Source organism: Geospiza fortis, unplaced genomic scaffold (assembly GCF_000277835.1).
Source record: "Geospiza fortis unplaced genomic scaffold, GeoFor_1.0 scaffold145, whole genome shotgun sequence".
NCBI classification, from domain to species: Eukaryota; Metazoa; Chordata; class Aves; order Passeriformes; family Thraupidae; genus Geospiza; species Geospiza fortis.
Genome location: NW_005054362.1, coordinates 1,482,450 through 1,501,319, shown reverse-complemented (window position 1 = coordinate 1,501,319; position 18,870 = coordinate 1,482,450). Strand labels below are relative to the sequence as shown.

General features: G+C 44.8%; 1 protein-coding gene across 1 annotated transcript in view; it reads left to right on the top strand.

Annotated features, from left to right (window-relative positions):
* The window catches only part of TMEM132B (transmembrane protein 132B), a 218,896-nt gene that overhangs the window by 52,075 nt on the left and 147,951 nt on the right, over positions 1–18,870 (top strand). The window contains exon 2 of the mRNA XM_031059490.1: positions 7,355–8,234. Within this exon, the coding sequence (XP_030915350.1) occupies positions 7,355–8,234 (880 nt within the window). The remainder of the gene's footprint in view (positions 1–7,354; positions 8,235–18,870) is intronic.

Here is an 18,870-nt window from a genome sequence, read left to right as displayed (position 1 = left end):
CTGTATTAACAGCCCTGATGGAAACTAAAATGGCAACTTAGGCCAGTGATCAGCCCAGCAGAGCAACCTGAGCCATTGCAGCAGCCACAATAAATGAGAAAACTCCTGAGGGTTTCCTTTCTTCAGCACCTTCCCTGCTCTGAGTGTGGGCAGAGCCAGAGCAGCTTTGTTGGTGTCTGCTCCTGTGGCCTTGGCTGTGCTGATGTGATCTGGAGAGAGAAATTCTGTTCTCCAGCTCGGGGCTGGGCTGGCAGGGAGGGCTGAGCAGGAAGGAGGTGGCACAGGAGCCTCACTGCTGGGGCTGCACGTGTGCCCTGCTGAGGATAAATACAGAGGATAAATGCAGGCTCTGTTCTCATGAACAAGCTGGACCTCCTCCTTCCCAGTAATAATGCTGGTAACAATCATCTTCCCAGACAACACAAATAATGAGGTAGTGCCTTAACAAGGCAGTTCCTCAACCCTTTATAAGTGGAGCCTTGTTTCCTTGGAAAAGGATAAATCTCTGATCTGCTGGGCATAGCTCTGCTCTAAGGGGTTTTATTTTCAGCTAAGTAAAAAGTCAGGGTAACTTTGCTTATTTGTCTGATGCATTTGCCTCACCCTGTTTGGTTTGCTTGGCTGTCCTTGTTTCATGTTGTGGCCTCTTGTTTTGCAGCTGCTTTAGGGTCGCCTGTGGTGTGTTGCAGGTGAGGGGAGGCAGATGAGGAGTGACTGTGCCAGGTCAGGGCACACACCCACGTGCCCAGCAGCCCCTTTCCAGCAGCACCCAGAGGCAGGTGCCTGTAGGAGAGAGCAATCACAGCCAGTGCTTCCCCTCAGTGTGCTCTCAGCAGCAGGGCAGAGCTCCTGCCTTTGCCCAAGCCTGATTCAGGGAGCACAGGGAGCAACATTCCCTCTGGAGTCCAACACTTCACGTTTTCCTTGGCAGCCTAATGGCAATTTTAAGCCTTTTTGTTTTTCTCCAGCTTTCCAAACTTTTGCTGATAGAGAACCCTGAATTAATCTTCAGGCCTTTTGGGTATTGGATTGCACTCTGTCCCAGTCCTTTCTGTGACAGCAGTGCTGGAAGTGGCATGGGATGCTAATCCTTCTGTACCTATTCACTCAGTCGGAGAGGAAAATGCATGAAAGCAATTTGCTAGTCCAAGCTAAATTTAGATTTATTCAGTTGGAGTTAATTATAATCTTTATTTAGTCCCAAGCGATGCCTTCTTATCATACACTTATTATAGCTGAGAAAATTAATTTTTATTCTACCATAAAGGTGAATGTAATAATCTGGGTTCAGGGAAGGGATTACTTTAATAAGATTTATAGGCAGCCTTTCAGACAGCACGGTTTTATTACTATCTGTAGGTGGCCTTGCTGCACATATGTCTTTCAGTATGGGTGACTGTGCAAAATGCAGGCAAGCTCAAAACTCTAGAAAGCACCAGCTCAGAAACTTCACCATCCAACTTAATCTGTTATTGTGTTCCAAAGCACTTGCCTTGTTTGGAACACAATAACACAATTTATGGCTGAATGTGTGGCCTGATCAGGGGTTTCATTCATATGCATGGTTTAGTTTTGCACTTAAAAATGTATTTTAGTAGACAAAAGATTTATGAGGCCCGAGATGTGCCTTAAAGCCTTTTTGGAAGCTTTTTTGCTGGGTAAACACAGGCATGTGGTTTCCCTATTACTCCAGCCATAAAACCAGGTGCCTTAGTTAAACCCCACTGTACAAGGTGCAGAGGGAGCAATAAAAGCCTCTAAAACTTTTGGGAGGAGAAGCTTTAGTGAGGAGGGAGCCAGGAGCTGTGGTGTGGCAGGATGCTCTGCCCATGGACCCTGAGCTCTGCACGTTCAGGGCTGGGGTTACAGGGTGAAACGGGCTTCTCCAGGGCTGATCTCTCACCCTGCGGGTGCCAGTGAATTCTGCACATTCCCTGCTTTGCTCAGAGGGAGCTTGGAGTGTGGCTGAGCTTTGATACCCTTCTGGCATGAGATGGGCCAGAATGTGCAGCTGCAGAGGAGTCTGGGCAGCAGAAGTTTGACTCAGACGTTTGGAGATAGGGATGTGAGACATTGTCCCAAGCCAACAAAAGTTAATTAACCTCTCTTCAGTTTTAGATGTTTGGATTAAGTTGATTTTTTTTTTAATTGCATCTTTTTTCTTGTCTTTCTAAACAAGCTGCTGGTCCAGCAGTGTTTTGCAAAGCAAATCTCTGTCTCCACAAATGTGTAATCAAGATTGAATGGAAGGACTGTGAATTGGTTGCAAGTCCTCCATCAAGTTCTATCCTTACATCAAATTAGGATAAGAAGAAGAGAGAATAAGAAAAGCTTTAAGGGATTTTATCACATTTTCTCAGACTATTATTTTTTATATCTTGACAGCTTTTTGTCTGACTTTAATGTTAAAAATGTACTGGGAGCAGTTCTTAACTCTTCCTTGCGGTATCATTTGTATTTTCAAATTGCTCTGTTCCAGCTGGAAACACTAATTGTCATTATGGCTCTTTTTCTGTGCAGTGGGGGTCACTGGATAACAAAGTCAAGCAGTAAAGGAGTGAGGCTTGTTTGTGAATGGAAGGTGATGGAATTTTTCCTGCTTCAGTTGGGTGATGGAATTTTACCCCTCAGGGGGGCTGTGGAGGGTTCTCCTCCTTTTCCTTCTGAATGTAAAGCTGAGGAGATGAGTCACAGGATGGGCTGTGAGTGTAGGAAGTAAACAGTGACATCCTCCTTTCCTGGCTACTTCAGTGCATTCTGAGTGAGCCAGGCAGAGCACGAGGGGGTGTTCATCCCTCAGTCCTCACACAGCCCAGCCTTGGCCTACTCACAGTGCTCAGCTGATGAATAAACTCGTAGTAGACTTGCACACTGCAATCATCCTCCTCCTTTTCCTCCTGCCAGCCCCAGCAGTCAGAGTTTTCCCTCCCAGCTGTGGCCAGGCCAAATCACCTTGGGCAGCCTCTCACTGCTGGGGTCTCTGAACAGCATCCCTGGCAATAGGAGAGAAAGTGACTCACACAGCTGGTCCAGAATGAATTATTTCCCTGTAATTTATGAGTTCCAGATTAGCTTTCCTTGTGTAGACACCCTATTCTGGGGTACAGTGTGTTTTCATTCAAGGCTAATGCCTGCAATTCCAGAACAAAATCATTATTATGAACAGAGCCATTTTTATAGTGGAATAATGTACATGTGTAGTTTGATCTTTATGGTGTTTCAGTGAGGGCTGGTGGGAGGGGCTGGTGATTTTTCTCCTGTACAGACAAGCCATTGATTGCCTCTGTGAGTCATGGATAACATCATAGCACTTACTGGCACCACGTTACTTGAAATGATTCCTCTCTTACAAAGAGGAGTGTCTGTATGAGCTCGCTCTACAGTTCTGATGATGCTGCAGGAAAGATGAATTTTAACATTTTCACAGTTTTTCCACAGGTGCAGGGTTGGCTTCTTGTTTGTTTTCAGAGAAAAAGGATATTGAAAGAGTTGCAATTTTAAACAGTTGTTGTTCCTTGCACCTTCAGCTTCAGAATTACTGATGGCTTATGGAAGACTTGGCTCCTGTTAAATAGTTTGCTAAAGCAGAGAGAATATTTAGATGTGAAATTTGGATTTATGTTCCATCAGGAGCTATTTTCCTTTTTAGCTACAAAATGATGGTTTAAAAGACTTTCCTCTTACCACATATTAAATAGATGCATTGTTGCTAACACTGACCTGCCACTGCCACTGCTATCTTCCAGCATACTACTTGTACCTGTTTTATTTCTTATTAAAAAGTATGAAATCTAAGAAATTCAATAAAAATTCAATGAAATCTTGAGTTCCACGAATGGCAGATTTTTGTTGCACAGTCTGTCCTGCAGCTGTGGCTTTGCTCCTCTTTTAGTCCTGAGCTGCTTTCTGTGGTGGCAGTCCAGGGTCAAGGGAGATTAAAACCAAGAATGGTGAATAATTTTATGATTAGATAAAAAATGCTCAAGAGAACAGAACAGGAGCTTTGTTTGAAGCCTGAGCTGGGCAGGGCAAGGACCAGGAAGGGGCATCTGTGATGCTCAGCACTGCATTGCCTGCTGCTTTCCTCCCTCTGTGCCTCAGAAACATCACAAGGGAGTTTTCTTTCCTGTGCTCTGAGTTTGCAGGATGAGCTGGGCTATGAGGATATTGCCCAACTCTGGAGGGAAGGATTTTAACATAAAATTGCAGTGCTGATGCTTTAAAAGCTGACCTGTTGCTCTAGGGGTCAGTAGTTCCTTAATCCAAGTGAGTGTCTTGGCAGGGCCAAAGCACCTGCAGAGAATCTGCTACAAGGGAAAAGTTTTTCCAAAATTCCACCTAAATATCTCAATTCACATCCCCCAGTGTGTTATCTCCACACATCTCCCCTCAACACCCCCAGTGCCCCAGAGGTCTGAGCAAACCAGGCTGTTCTGTCTGAGAAAGCTCTGGGCTCTGGGGAAGCTCATTTGGTCTCCATTTACTTTTCCTCAGCTCTTGCTCTCTTTTGGTACCTAATTAGAACTAACCCACGTTCTGCTCTAATGTTCTGCCCTCTTTGATCTTGCTGGAGTGCTTATTAAAGGAGCAGGTGATTTTTTCATGGCATTATTGCACACCAGAAAGCTCCAGATGTGTCTGGTTTCTGATTGCTGCTGTGAGGAGATTGATGCTTGGTGCTGATGTGCTGAATTAAAAAGGTGGGGTGCTGGCCTGCCATCGTATGAAGTATTTCTTTTTAGATCTTCCTACAGCACCATAAAATGCTGCTAAATTCAGATATCATATTTTGTTGCAGGCTGGTTCTAGGACAAAGCCCAGCCCTGTCTACTGATGTTTATGGCTTCCCATATAAGCCTTCAGACAAAATTTGTATCTCATTTTGCTTGAGTTACAGCAGGATGATATCCCAGTCCTCATACCAGTTCTGAGCTGAGGCACTGAGAAGTTGCCACTGTAATGAAATGGAGGAAAGGGAAAAACATCCCTTTTAAACTTCCTGTAAATCATGGCTTGAGAGAGATAAAATATCTGCATAAAGCGTGTGTGGGAGTCCTGTAATGTAAACACAAATGCATTTAAGCCTTGTCTTGTTTTTGGTTTGTAACTGCCTCAGTGTTTAAATCTCCTCTGCAGCCTGGTGTGCCTTGGGAGGAGATTTAGCTCCTGCTCCAGAAATCAGAGGGTACTCTTGCTGCTCTGGCTCCCTGCTTATCTGCTTGGCTGCTTATCTCTATGGCTGTAAAGTTTTTATGTTAAATGCAACTTCTCAAAAGTGTTGCTTTCAAATGTAGTTCAATTTATTTACAATTAATCCGGAATGGGGCTTGTCTGCATTTGAATTTGTAACGAAGAAAAAATATCCTTCCTCCTCGTCTGCCTCAGCTTTCCCAGGATCAAAGTTCACTTTCTGCTCCTGAGTTGGGAAGTTGCACAATGGCAGAACATGTCAAATTGCCCTATAAATAAACCACAGAGCAGAAATGGGGCTGCTAAAGCATCCCTTGGTGACTTTCTGCCTGGGAGGGAGAGATTTCTGCCCATCATCCTCGTGGGGATGGAAGATGTGGCAGGGAAGGACCAAGGTCAATTTTCCTGATGAGGAAATTGCTTGTCCCATGTGTGATGCCACTGCCAGTTTCTCATCATCTGGGCTTCTGCATTTCACCATGGGCTGTGCTGGTGAGTTCCAGAGCTGGGCTGATGTTTGTGATGAGAGCAAGGCAGGGGACATTTGCATTTGCCTGTGAAGCTGAGAGGAAACCCTGACCTGATCCCCAGGTGCAGTGGTGAGAGAGGAGATTGCTGGCAGAGTGTTTCAATTTTTTTTGGCTGCTTTTTGTATATTTTTTCATGTCTACTCATTCCCACAAAGAATATTCCAATGGCTGAAAAAACCTCCTTGACACAAGTAAATATACAGCAAAAGTATTGTGGTGAAATGAGAGGCATTTAAACAAGTGTAGATAATATCAGACTATCAAAAAACAAATGACCAGAATTTCAACTGAGAACAAGCGTGGAGCAAAGTCAAATGGATGGGATTTGCCCTAGAATCTGTCTTTGATAAATGTAGGCTTTAAAAATACACAAGTGAAAAAAATAGCTTAAATATTAGAGCTTTTATCTCTGCTAAATCGTGGCTGCAAGAATCGGAGTCATCTGGCTTGAGCAGGTGTAATTGTTTGTGTGTTGTGTATCTGCTCTGGCCAGCCCTGACAAACAGTGAAATCACCACTCAGCTTCAGAGACACAATGAGAGCTTTGACCTTAGGCTCTGTCATTGTGCCTTTGTTATCTCTGTGCATTATGGAACTGCTGCATTTTAATTCCTTGGCTTTCTGTTTGTTTTCTCTGAGCAGTCCCAGGAGCTGGGATTCACCGGCTCTTTGTTGGGTACCAATTGTTAGTTTGAAAGAGCCACTGTTTCTGGTAGGATCACAGCCCAGACTGAATATATCTCACTATTAATTAGAGATCAGCCCAAACCAAAGATGTCTGTTTGATCCCTCCCTCCCTCTGGAATCTTTTCTTTCCCCGGAAAAATTGCTCAGTGCTGGCTGGAGGATTGACCATTGTGTTGTAGAGAAACTTCTGTGGTTTCCAAATGTGTTTTATTCTCCTCAGGAATTAAACCAAAAAATCCTTCTAAGTGTCTGAGATCCTTCTGTGTGTAAAGGATTTCTCCTTCTCTCAAGTTCACTCTTGCCTGTAAATCCATCTGACTGAGACCTCTATCAAACCCCACATATTTTATCGTGAAAAGTTTTGGTTTCAAGAACATGAAGCTTTTATCAGGTTCTCACTAATTTCCAAGCTGCTGACCTGGCAGAATGGATTGGGAGTGATGCAGATGTTCAACGCCCATTGCTTTGTGTGTTAGTGATGGTAGATTAAAGGAAATGTTCCATTTTTACTGCTCAAACTCTTCTGTTTTACTGCTACTAATATTCAATATGTCAGTTTCTTAGGCACATTGAAACATGGGTGAGGAGAAGCTGAAAGTTTGATCTGATGATAAAAGAAAAAAAACAGACTGCCAGTAAACAATTTGGGAAGTTAGTTTGGGATCTGGCCAGTCAGTCCTCTCTTGGTGGTACTAGTATTTGATTTTTTGATTAATGGCTTTAAGCAGATAACAGGCTGGGGAAGGTGGAAAGGGAGCTGCACAGCTGATGCCCTGTTCCCAGCCTGAGCTTTGAGCACCAGAGTTGTTCCACGGTACCTGTCTCAGATTGTTCTGTAACTGTGGCCAGCAGGGCTGATGTCCTGCAATCCATTGCTTTTGTCAGAAGCTGAGGCCATGCTAAGCAAACATCTGAGTTTTTCTGTTTCCTTTTCTCTTTGGCTGCAGTGGTGGAGAGCCGAGGAGGGATCATGGACAGCATCCAGAGATTCTCCAACCTGCCAACCTATCTCCCTGCAAACCCTCACATCTCCAATGCTGATACTTTCTTCTTCCTCAAGGAAGCCAACCAGGATATCATGAGGAACTCCAGTTTGCAGTCTAGGGTGGATTCATTCTTTATATACAAAGCCAAACAGCCACCTGTCCTAAATGCCACGTATGGACCCTTTTCTGTTGAACAACCCGTTCCCTTGGACCTCATGCTGACTTCTGCATCTTTTGGTTTCACAAATAAATTCACTTTTAATTGGAAATTAAAATCCCACATAATCAACAGCTCAATCTATTCCAACAAACCCAAAATACAGACCTTGTTCTATATAGCGGGGAAGGACTGGGACGACTACGACTCTGAGGAGATGCTGCCTTGTGTGAAGATGTTTGCTTTCCTGGAGTCTAGAGAAGTGGTGGCCAGCTGCAGATTGACAGGCCACCTGGGATTATGTGTTGTGGAGCTGGAATTGTCTCCCAGCTGGTTCAGCTCCCCTCCACCCCTGCTTGCAGAGGAAACAGCCTCCCTGGAAGGGATTACTGTGGAGCTCTTCTATAAGATTTATACAGTGGATGGGGAATGTTCTCCAGAGGATGCAAAATGGGAAAACAATATCCATGCAGGTGAAGAGAATGAGCACCAAGCTTTGTCAGCTATGGAGAGGATTGGTAGCATCGTTGTTTACCCAAATCAAGACAAATTAAAGCAGTCTTCGCTGAGGGTGGATGAAAATATCGTTATTCACTTACCACTCAGCCCGGTCAGAGAGGGGGACATTGTGACCTTCCATGTTTTCCTGGCTGATTACTCGCTAGCAGACCAGTTTGTATTAAGGTAAGAGAACTTTTTAAGTGTAGTATGCAAAACAAATAGGGGAAAATCAATGCTAGGTGTAAACATTTGGTTATATTTACTGTTTTCTTGAGAGAACTTCTGGATTGCTTCTTCAACAGGCGAAAACTATAGCTACTCTTGAATTATCTGTGTGGATGACACTTTCTGGACCATGGGCATTGATTTTAAAGTATGGGCTATAAATGTTTGTTTGATTATTTTTTGTTTTAATTATGTTTGCTTCTAGTCATAATTCTGCCTCTTAAATTCTGCCTCTGTAAATCAGCCAGGGTAACTCCTGCAATATATTTTGCTAAAGAGTTTGCAAGAGGGTTTTCTGTTTCTTTGGTGACGTTTCCTCTGTTTTTATCAACTTTATCATCATCATCTTTCCAAAATGCATGGGCTACATCCTGCACAGGTCAAATGTGGTGAGAACTCTTGCTGCATTGCACAGAGGGGAGCTGAGAGCTGAGGAAATGAGCTCAGCCTGTGGAGGAATCCTTTGGCAGAGCCAGGATTTGGGGCTAAACTTTGCAAGTTGTCTTCAGTTTTCCTATAAGATCAGCCCTTCCTGCTTCTTCAAGCTTTTGACTGGTTTTGTGGCCCATTTTTATGTTAAGTCTGGGGACTCTCTGTTGACCTTTCCTTGTGAATCTGCCTGTAATAGGAGAACTCAGGCATTTCAAACCACCCCGAGGGTTAGTGCTGCATATTTGTTCTGTCCTTAGCTGTCAGACTCTGGGTTCAGAGCTGCACGGGGACCAAATTCAGAGAGAAATGTGAGCCAAACTGGGGGAACAAAAGGGCCAAAAGGTAATTGGAAAGTGTCATCTGCTGTAAGGATGTGAGGCTCTCGGGAAGGGAGGAGCTGCAGCCCGTGCAGGGAAACCTCAGAGCAGATTCGTGCCTTGCTTCCAACTTTTGATCCGAGAAGGATGGGAGCAGAACATGACAGAAGTGCACTTTGGGGACAGTTGTTGAGAAAACAGACAGCAAACCTTATGCAGCACTTTCAAATCATTCAGCATTTGTGAAATAGCACATGCATATTAATAAATTTACAGATTGCTGCCTGAATGGGGACAAGTGATTCACAGCACAGGGCTGCTAATGGGGGGAAAGTGTGAGAAATATAATGGGGTTTAACCAAACTTGAAAAGGTTTGGGTCAGGAAGGGGCTTCCTCTAAACACAACTTATTCATGCTCTTTGTGGCTTTAGTGTTTTTAATTTGTTAAATATGGATTTGGCCAGCATCCACCGTCAGCGGATGGACTGGCCTGACGGAGCAGTCGGGTTTCGGCAGGCGTGTATTGATCCTCGGTGCCATAGCACAGAGATTATAGAATTTGCCTAAGGCTCTGCAAGGATTTAACATCAGCTCTTAATTCTCAGGGTTTTGTTCTCCTCCCCACACCACAGATAAAATTCCCAAGGTATTAGAGACAGCCTAAGACGAGGATGTTTTCTTTCCACTGGAATTTCTAAAATAGCATTTACCTCGTAACAAATGGTGCAAGGTTTTGATATTTCTGCTGGCAAGGAAATAACCAAAAACTTCTTGCAGAGACACTTCTGAAATGCTGTTTTTCAAAAGCAAAATAGGTCCTGGAAGCACTGAGCAATAACTGACCTGGGTTTTCGGGGGAGCAGAAATTGAGGGAGCAGGCAGATTCCAGGCTGGGGAGCCCCAGGATGAGCCACAGGAGCCTGGCTGCTGCTGAGACCTCACCTGTCCCACAGCCCATGGGGTTTGCATGGCTCCAGCTGCCAGCTGTTCTCCCAACATGTGGAACCTCCATCTCAGTGCTCCTGGGAAGGCAGTCAGGTTTCCATGGGGATTTCCTTCTCTGAAAAGTGTATGGAATCTGTTCATCCCCAGGAAATGTTTCTGGTACAATAAATCAGCATGTTTTACGTGCCCAGAAATATTTCCTTGGAAAATTCACTGCTGGCTCTCTGTAGTCTAGCCTGTCTGGGCTTTGATTTGGCTTTGCTTGCATTGTGCTTTTCATCAGAGAAACTGAAAGTATTTTTATTTACCCTTCAGTTGAACGCTGAAAGTGAGAGGCAGAATGCAATTCTGCTGCTGGTTCACCTGCCCTTTAGAATAGGAAGAGTATCTACAACTGTTGCTGTGATTATTTTGAATGATGTATGTTGGGTTCCTGGAGAGATTTTCAGCTGAAGTTTACATGGAAGGCAGGGAATGATGCTGAGGGAAATACAAGCACTACAGTGCCTACATCTAATTTATGCAGCTTCCCTCTCCAGCTTTCCCTGGTTTTCTGCTCAATGTTAATGTCTATGAAAACCCAGAAGGTTCTTATATACCTAGAATTTCTGTGTGTTATAGCCAGAGAAAAAGACATTGGAGTGAATGTTTGCCTTGGGAAATATATTTTTACTTAATATAACTGATAGTTTTTAATCATATCTGTTGTAAGTGTAGCAGGGTCTGGCTCATATGAGAGGATAGATCAAAACCAAGTCATTCTCAGCACAGCCTTGAGCTCTGACAGGATGCAAAGGAGCAGATATGCTCAATTTTATGCACCTCTTTACTATTTCATGCTGTGTGGCATAGTATTTTATTTTATGCTGGATTTTTCCTAGCAGAACTGACTTCAATTCTCATATGGGAGTTGATTTTTTTTTTTTGTTTTGGTGAAATCTGTGATTCTTAACCAAGCTTGGGAGCTGAGAAGCAGTTGGAAGCAGTTCCTTGATTCAGCAATGTGCTGTGCTGAGAGACACCCCTTGTCAGATGCCCATCCTCCCAGCCCTGTCACTTGCAGGGTGACACTGCAGCTTGTTTGTGAAGCTCCAGCTATCACTTCCAGTCCCTTCCATCACTCCAAACTGGTTTTGCTTGGCTTGAGCTAAGTCTTGGTTATTTTCATTCAGTAACTTGAATTTCAGGTGGGTTTGGAGCTCTAGTGGTGCTGTGTTTTACATAAAATACATTTGTTTCTTTTTCTACTGGAGTGCAGCCAGCGTGGCTTGGTGTCAGGGAAGGACACAGATGTGTCAAGGGGCAGAATTTGGGGACAGAGTGTGCATTTGGTGCCTTTGCTGTGCCTGCCACTGGTGCTTTTGTTGACAGATGATCTATACATGTTTGTGATGAAATGCTTGTGACACTGGAGATTAATTTGTGGCCTTGCTGGTCTGATCTGTACTGCAAAATTCACCATCTGGGAAGATAAATTATGTGTGGTGGTTTGTCACTAAGCATAGTTTAACTGTAAAGGTAGGTGAAATGGGCTATGTTTGCCATGATTAAACTCTTTTATGGGCCACCTTGTTAAAAAAAAAAAGGGTAAAAATGAAGGACAGGTTTGAGATTCCAGCAGGACTCATACATACTTCAGTGTCACAAATTTTCAGGACTTTTTGTCCTTTGATGTGCTGGAGTATCTCTGTTTCTTTCTTCACTAACAAACTTAGATAAAATGTAGTAAATGAGAAAAGAAAAGATGGAAATCGTGACTACAGAAGGGGTAACAGCAACTTTAGTGCTAATTGCTAAACACAAGAAGTCTCCTGATACATGGAGGAGTTATAAAAGAGACAGGAGAAAACAATTCCTGCTCAACTGGAAGAACAGAAATCTCATCTAATAGCACTGGGAATGGCTTCTATTTCTTCTGTGGTGTTTGTTATTATTTAACTCCATCTTGAGACTCAGAGGGTGAATTTAAAAGAAAAATGGGAGTCAATTTGTACAGCAGGAGAGAGTTTAATGAAATAAATGGACAATTGCCCCTTGGTTATAGGGAAGAAATGAGGACACTCTCTTTAGGAGTAAACAATGGATTTTTGGATTGTTCTCCAAGTCTCCCCATTTAAGCTGTCAGTGAGGATGTGCTGCCCCTGAAGCTGAGCATTAACAGCAAACTGTCACACACAAAATGTGGGTCTGTTGGCGTCCCTCACACTCCCCAACAGCAAGGAGCCATCCTTCTTTGTGCCTGCTCAGAATGGAGCTGGAAATTGGAGGAATTCCAGGATAACAGCGAGGAAGCAGGTCATGAACACCTGGGAAGGGAAATGGAAGCGGCTCAGAGTGTGGGGCTGTGGCTGCAGGGGATGGCAGGACCCTGCTCAGGGACATCACTGTCCCTTGGTGCCTTGGCAGCCTCAGGACAAGGATTATCCACTCCTCCCTGCCCTGCTCCACACAGAGCAGCTCAAAGATTGAGCATGAACCAGGACAAGGTGCTACACGTACCAGGAGACCCTTCCTGATTAGTCTCACCAGGCAAAATGATATTAAGGATTTATATCAATAAACATATATCCATATGGAGGAGGTGATGTCTCCTGTAAGGAATAAAAATTGCACAGACCATTAAAAGTGACTTACAAGGCTTCTGTGGTAATAATGAAAGATCTGGAGAAGTCTGAGCAGTCGTCTAGAAGGCCAGAAAAAGATCATTAAGAGGATGTCTCCTGCCAATAGCTGCCAAGAGCAAACAAGGGAAAGAAAACAGAAGGTTTTGGATCCGGAAATGCATAGAAAATGAGAGTACAGACTGTGGGGAATGCAGCCTGGCTGCCTGTGAGGAGGAGGCTCCACATGGCATTCATGGCTCCTAAGCAAGCTGCTGGGAATGGGAAGCTCTGTCACTGGGATTGTCACTGGGGAGAGAAAGAAATGATTCACTGGAACATCATTTCAGGATGAACATTCAGCAGAAATCAAAGCGTTGAGAAAGGAAAAAAAATACAAAGATGCTCTTCTGAAATCTGAAATGCTGGTTCAGATTTAGAAATAATCACAGAAATAAACCATTACTGGTGGCTTGGGAATAATTTGGGTTTTAGTCCAAAATTTTAATAGACCCAGGATGAATGTTGAAATTTTTGGTTTGCCTTTCCTCTCTGAGTACACGGAACGAAATGTAAATATGAAATAGTGATACGTAATGTTAATAAAAATATCGAGCACTGCTAAGTCTGGAAATGCCAGATCTGTCTGTGCAACCTTTCTGCAGTCCCCAAGTACTTATGCACTATTTCATATTCCTCCAAGACAGATTCACACTATTTCATTTTTCCAGATCTCCTGCTTCATTTGATGCCTATATTGTCTTCCTCCCACTATATTCTTTTCTTTTTGTTACTGAGTGGGAAAGGGAGTAATATCCTTTCAGGACACTCCAATGAAGCCTGTGGGAGCTGCCACCAGAATGGTTTTTTTGGCTTGAATGAACCATTCCTATAAATCCTCTTTCAGAAAAGGTTGAAACATTCTTTTATTTTTCCTATTTCTGTTTGAGGCCGGCTTGTGGCCCAGAAAAATTGGCTGTAGCTGATGAAAACCTGACACGATGGCATGGAGTTACAAATTTCACAAGGATGCTGTATGAAGTACTTAGACCTGAATCTCTCTTGGCTGAAAGGAAAAAGGATTTTTTTCCCTGGGAGCTGCTGGATCCATATCCATGAACCAGCCTGGAAATCATTGTGCCACCCTGGCAGCTTCTCTGTCCTCCTCACGTGCCTTGAGATAACCTCCTCTGCCCCAGCCACCCTGGAGAGGGAGAAGAAAAGAAACCACCCCCTCATACAGCCTTAAAACCAGTTCAAAATGACAAAAATTGACTCCTCCTTAGAGCTGGAGCAATTCTAGAAGCAGGGAATAAATGACCCAGCGAATCCTGAAAGAGCCTGCAAGACTACAGTCAATAAAGCTTTTTAATGGAATTTTAGATAAAGGTCAACTATGTGCTGCAATAATCAGCTGTCCATGATCACTGCTCAGGCAGAGCAGCAGCTCCAGTGACAGAGAGAGGCCCTGGGAATTGTTGGATATTGGCTTGGAAGCGCCTCCAGATGGGATTGCAGCCTCGTGGTGATAAAACAGGGCTTTAATTGAGATGTTTTCTGATGGAAATGTCTGCTGCCCTGCAGAAGGGGTCCTGGGTGTGCTGCTCTGGGCACAAACCAGGCTCCTGTGCTGTGTGGAGGGGCTGGTAGGGCAAGGAGATGGGGCCAGGTCCTGGTGACTGGGGCAGTGCTCCCACTGTCTGCTCCTTGGCTCAGCGACGGTCTCCTCTGTCATGGGAGTGGGGAAATGTTTGTAAGAGTTGGAGGGGAGGGTGCATCAAAATGCAGAATTAATTACAAATAGTTAGCCTGTGTGTGTATTCCACCGGTGTTTTTCACTGAAGAGTTTGCCAGTTATTTTTAATTTTGGTGCTTTGGGAATATTTCGTGTGTGTGTTAGAACACTGAGTACAGCTGGAATGAAACAAGGCTCCACTTCCCACTGGAGAAGGTGTTTGGTTTGCCTTGAAAGCCTACTTTGCTTCCATTCAAGCCCTGAATTCCAGCACCTCAGCTATCTCATTCATCTGCACCTGGGAGCAGTAAGGATCTTGCAATGTCACGTGAATTAATTTGCTGTTCCTCATATCCAGAACCATCAAGTAGGAAACAAGAGAGGCGGTGGTGTTGATTTTGTTTGGTGCAAGAGCAGGTGTCTCGTGGCTGCTCTGTGAGTGGGTTCCTGGTGCTGGGTGTCACTGGTGGCTCTGCATCTTGTTTGACAAATCAGGATTGTGAGAGGAGCCCTGGCAGGCTCTTGTCTGCCCATGTCAGCAGGCATTGCTGTGCTCTGCAAGGGGAGGGGTGTGAGCAGCACCTGCCATGGATCTGAAGGTGCCAATGCACCACGTGGCCTGACACAAACTCTGCCTTGCTGATGGTAATGGAAAGAGATTTTACATTTCTAAATGGATCGGGTTCTACAAGCTTGTTGTAAGCTGAACCCATCTCCAGAAGCTTTGACATGACAGCTCCTGCTAATTAACTGCAGGCAGCTCCTGCAGGGCTCAGTGCCTGCTGCAGGGCCAGGTGGGGATGTGCAGAGCACTGAGGCTGCACTGAGGCAGGGACAGGCTGTGCTTCACCTCCCCTGGTGCTGGGCCTGCCTGGGATGGGGCTGGGGATCCCTTTGGGTGAGGGCACCCAAAGTCAGCCTCTGCATCTCAGGGACCCCAAAGTCCAGCCTCTGCAGCCAGCTCACTGCTCTTCTCCAGAACTTGCTTTTGCTGGGGGCTATCCTGTCTTACCTTTGCTGTGATTAATGTTGGTGCAGCTCTGAAATGGGAAGGGAAACCACAGAAGATGGAATTAGAAGCTGAGTTTTGCCTGTGAGCAGCCAGCTCTGAGTTGAGTTACCTCTGTTAACGAACACAAAGCTGCCTTGGGGTGACAAAACTGCTTAAATTCACAGTATCACAAAGGGCAATTTAATGTTTGTCTTACAGCTGTCTTGTTTTTCTTCATCCATTTCTTTTATTTTTTACCTTGTACTCAAGTTGGAAGCACAGGTCAGCAAAGGTTCCTGTCTGTGAGTGATCATTTCAAGTTTGGGGCACACTGTGGCTCTCTGCAAACTGTGTGTCCTCAGAAACAAGTCCCTGGCGGGGAGCTTGGGGGGAGCCTTTGTTTTGGACAATATGCTGAGTAGTCCCTGCTTTGTGCTGCCAGACAATGATGGCATTGATCAGCTTCTTGTACAGCTCTTCATTAGCTGGCAGTGCAGTAAATCACAGTCTTGTTTAAACAAGTCAGACACAACAGTGATTCGCTCCTTGATGCAGTTACTTCTCCTTCTATTCATTACATTCACAGTAATGAACAGTATTAAAAGTAGAAAAATGCCACTACTTTGAAATTTCCTCTTTTCCTGAGATGTTTCAGGCCATGCATTGCTGTCATTTTATCCTGGTAAAAATGAGGTTACTCTCCCGTGAAGCTGATGAAGTATTGCTTTGAGGGAGCACATTGATCTCAATTTCTTCATGCTCCCCCTGATGCAACAGAGAGTTGCTTTTGTCCTTGTGTTTACCCGTGAGTTTTTGCATGCTCTGATAGAAGAAGGCCAGTGTGATAGTTGGCTGACAGCTCTGGGGAGAAAGGACTCTCAGAAAGAGCAGGAAACCAAATATTGCAAGAAAATTGTCAACATATCTTCTTGTTTTGGGTGCTGCTCCTGCTCCCCATGCAATTTACGTCAATAAAAGACTGGTAAGAAATGGTTTTGGGCAAGGCAGAGCAGGGAGCTGTGCTATGTGAGGTATTTAATGCTTCAAATAGCTGCCATGTCTGCCTTGGATGCTGTACTGGGCCAGGTTATGAAAGAAATCATATTAACAAAGTTATTGGATCCCAGATGAATCCAAAGAGCTGCAGGAGAAGAAAACAGTGACAAATGAGTCTGCCATTCCGAGGCACAGCAAATGGTGCTTACAGTTAAAGCTATTTCACTGCTTGCACCATTCCTGGCAGCCCTGGAGCTGCGGGGGCAGCAGTGGCTGTGCCAGGATGGGGAAACCTCGGGCTGGCAGAGCCCCCAGAGCCCCTGCCCTGGGGCCAGGGCTGGGTGACACAGGGGGCACCATCAGGGGCTCTTCTTGAGCTTTTCAGAGCTGCTCCTCATTGCTCTGGCTCTCCTGTCCCCCGGCTTTTGGTCTGGCACCAAGCAGTGCTGGCTGTCAGTGCCCTGGGTGCAGCACTGCTTCACCCTCTGCTGGGGGTTACAACTGCTAAATAAACGAGAAATGTCTCTCAAGTCTGTTCTCCCCAGGATCCCTGGGGAGATGCTGCATTCCCAGCAGAGGAGGAACAGCTCTGAGCAGCAGTATTTCCAGGGATATCCCCTCAGGAGGGTGCTCTTGGGAGAGCCATGCTCAAGCAGCCTCATGTTTGCGGGGCAAACCTGTCACCCTCCCTCTGCCCCACCACGCTTCCCTTTAAATGGCTCACCAAGACCAAAATGTCCTTCCTGTCCCCCCACTACATCCTTCTGAAAAATCTCCTGCCAAGCAAACTTTCTCAGCTCTCTTTTTTCCCTCATTGTGTGGCCCAACCTTTTGTGGTATTAATGAAGGAGCCCCCCAAGGCATTTTCAATAATCCCCATCCCTAATTGTACTGGTCCTAGAGGACAGCAAGTGGGAAAGGCAGAGAGGCAGAAGTGTGGGATAGGCAATGCCTTGCTCATGAGCTTTCTAAGCATCTGCTCAAGTTAATGAGGGTCTGGGCCAGAAATGTGCCAAGCAGCCACAGGGAGCACACACATGAGCACTTTGATGCAGATCCCTGGTGGAGGATGGTGATAAAATGCACCAAGTGATGCTTGGGGACAGTCTGAAAAGTTTGTCCTGGCCTGGGAGGTGAGAGAGAAGCAGTAGCAGACTGTGAGAATCTGGAGCTGGATCCAAATGCATTGTGAGTTTTGGGTAGTTTTGGATCTGGGAATCTGGCTCTGGCCCATCTCTAATTTAATTTGCCTGGCCAGAGTCTTCTCAGTGTTCCCCAGAAAAGAGGGGTGATTTAATTGACTTCCGTAGAGCTCCTTAGGATTTGTGCCAGTAAAACCATTTGAATTTGGTTGTGTGAAGGCACACGGGTGTGTGCCAGCGCCCTGGCTTCATGTTTCTCTGGGAAATTTGTTAGGGACAGTGGCAGCCCCGAGTGGGTGGGTGGGCAGGACACAGATGGAGAGGGAACGCTCGTGTGTGGAGCTCTGTTTGTAATGGCACACAGCACCACCAGCAGAACACTCTTAATGGTGGCATTTCCTGCTGTCATCTCCATAATGTGGTGTAAGTACCTATGCTCCTCAGCTAAGATGACTTTTGACTCATTTGCCAAAGCTAATAACCCTTTAAAAATAATTTAAACCTTTTCAGAATGACTCCCCTGATGCTCTAGGGACCAGTAGTCCTTTATTTGCCATAGAGCAGGCACAGAATGAATAGCAGCACTGTGGACTCCCTCAAACAGCGACCTTATGTGAGATGTAGCGATTACAGCAATTAAATCCTCTTTGCCAAGGCAACCAGGGCTTTATTTCTAACTGAAGTTACATTTTTTCCCCCAAATGAATCTCTTCTGCATGCATTATTCATTTTTCTTTGGAACATTTAGCCTGTGCAAATTCCACGAGCTCAAATTCAGTATTATTACTTATTAATTATTGTGTTGAGGTAATGTCTAGGACAGACTGCCCCAGGGGGTCAGAGGGCACTGGGTTCCCCTGCAGCCAAAAGCAGAGTAAGGCCATAAACTTTGTCATGAGATGGGGGTTGAAAAATTAACAGCATTTGTGGAACAACTCGTGAGAGTTTGCATTTGCATCTTCCTTGACTCCAAAACCCACGTCAAGGAAGTTTGGGGCATTTTGGTCCAGTGGATTCTTAGGCCAGTACCCTTAAATTAAGTGTTTGAAGAAGGTTGGTATTGGTCCAGTGGATTCTTAGGCCAGTACAGTTCTGACCATACCCTTAAATTAAGTGTTTGAAGAAAGTTGGTCCTGTCAGCTCAGACATTTGAAGTCCAGCTGCATTCTCCTCATTGTGGCTCTTGCTTGGAGAAAGGAAGGTCAGTGATCAAAAATAATGGTTAAAGTGCAACATTTTATTTTAATAATTTTGGAAATTCTAGCTTAGGACAACCTTTGGAATCCTTTGTTTTTAAGGACATGTGCTACACTCTCCTTTTAAGATTACATGAGTTCATTGTCTCTTTCTGGTATTACATAAATAGCCTCTTGATTGACAAGGAAACTAAAATGATTCTGTTTAAATCTGTACTGCTCTCCTAAGAAATCTACAT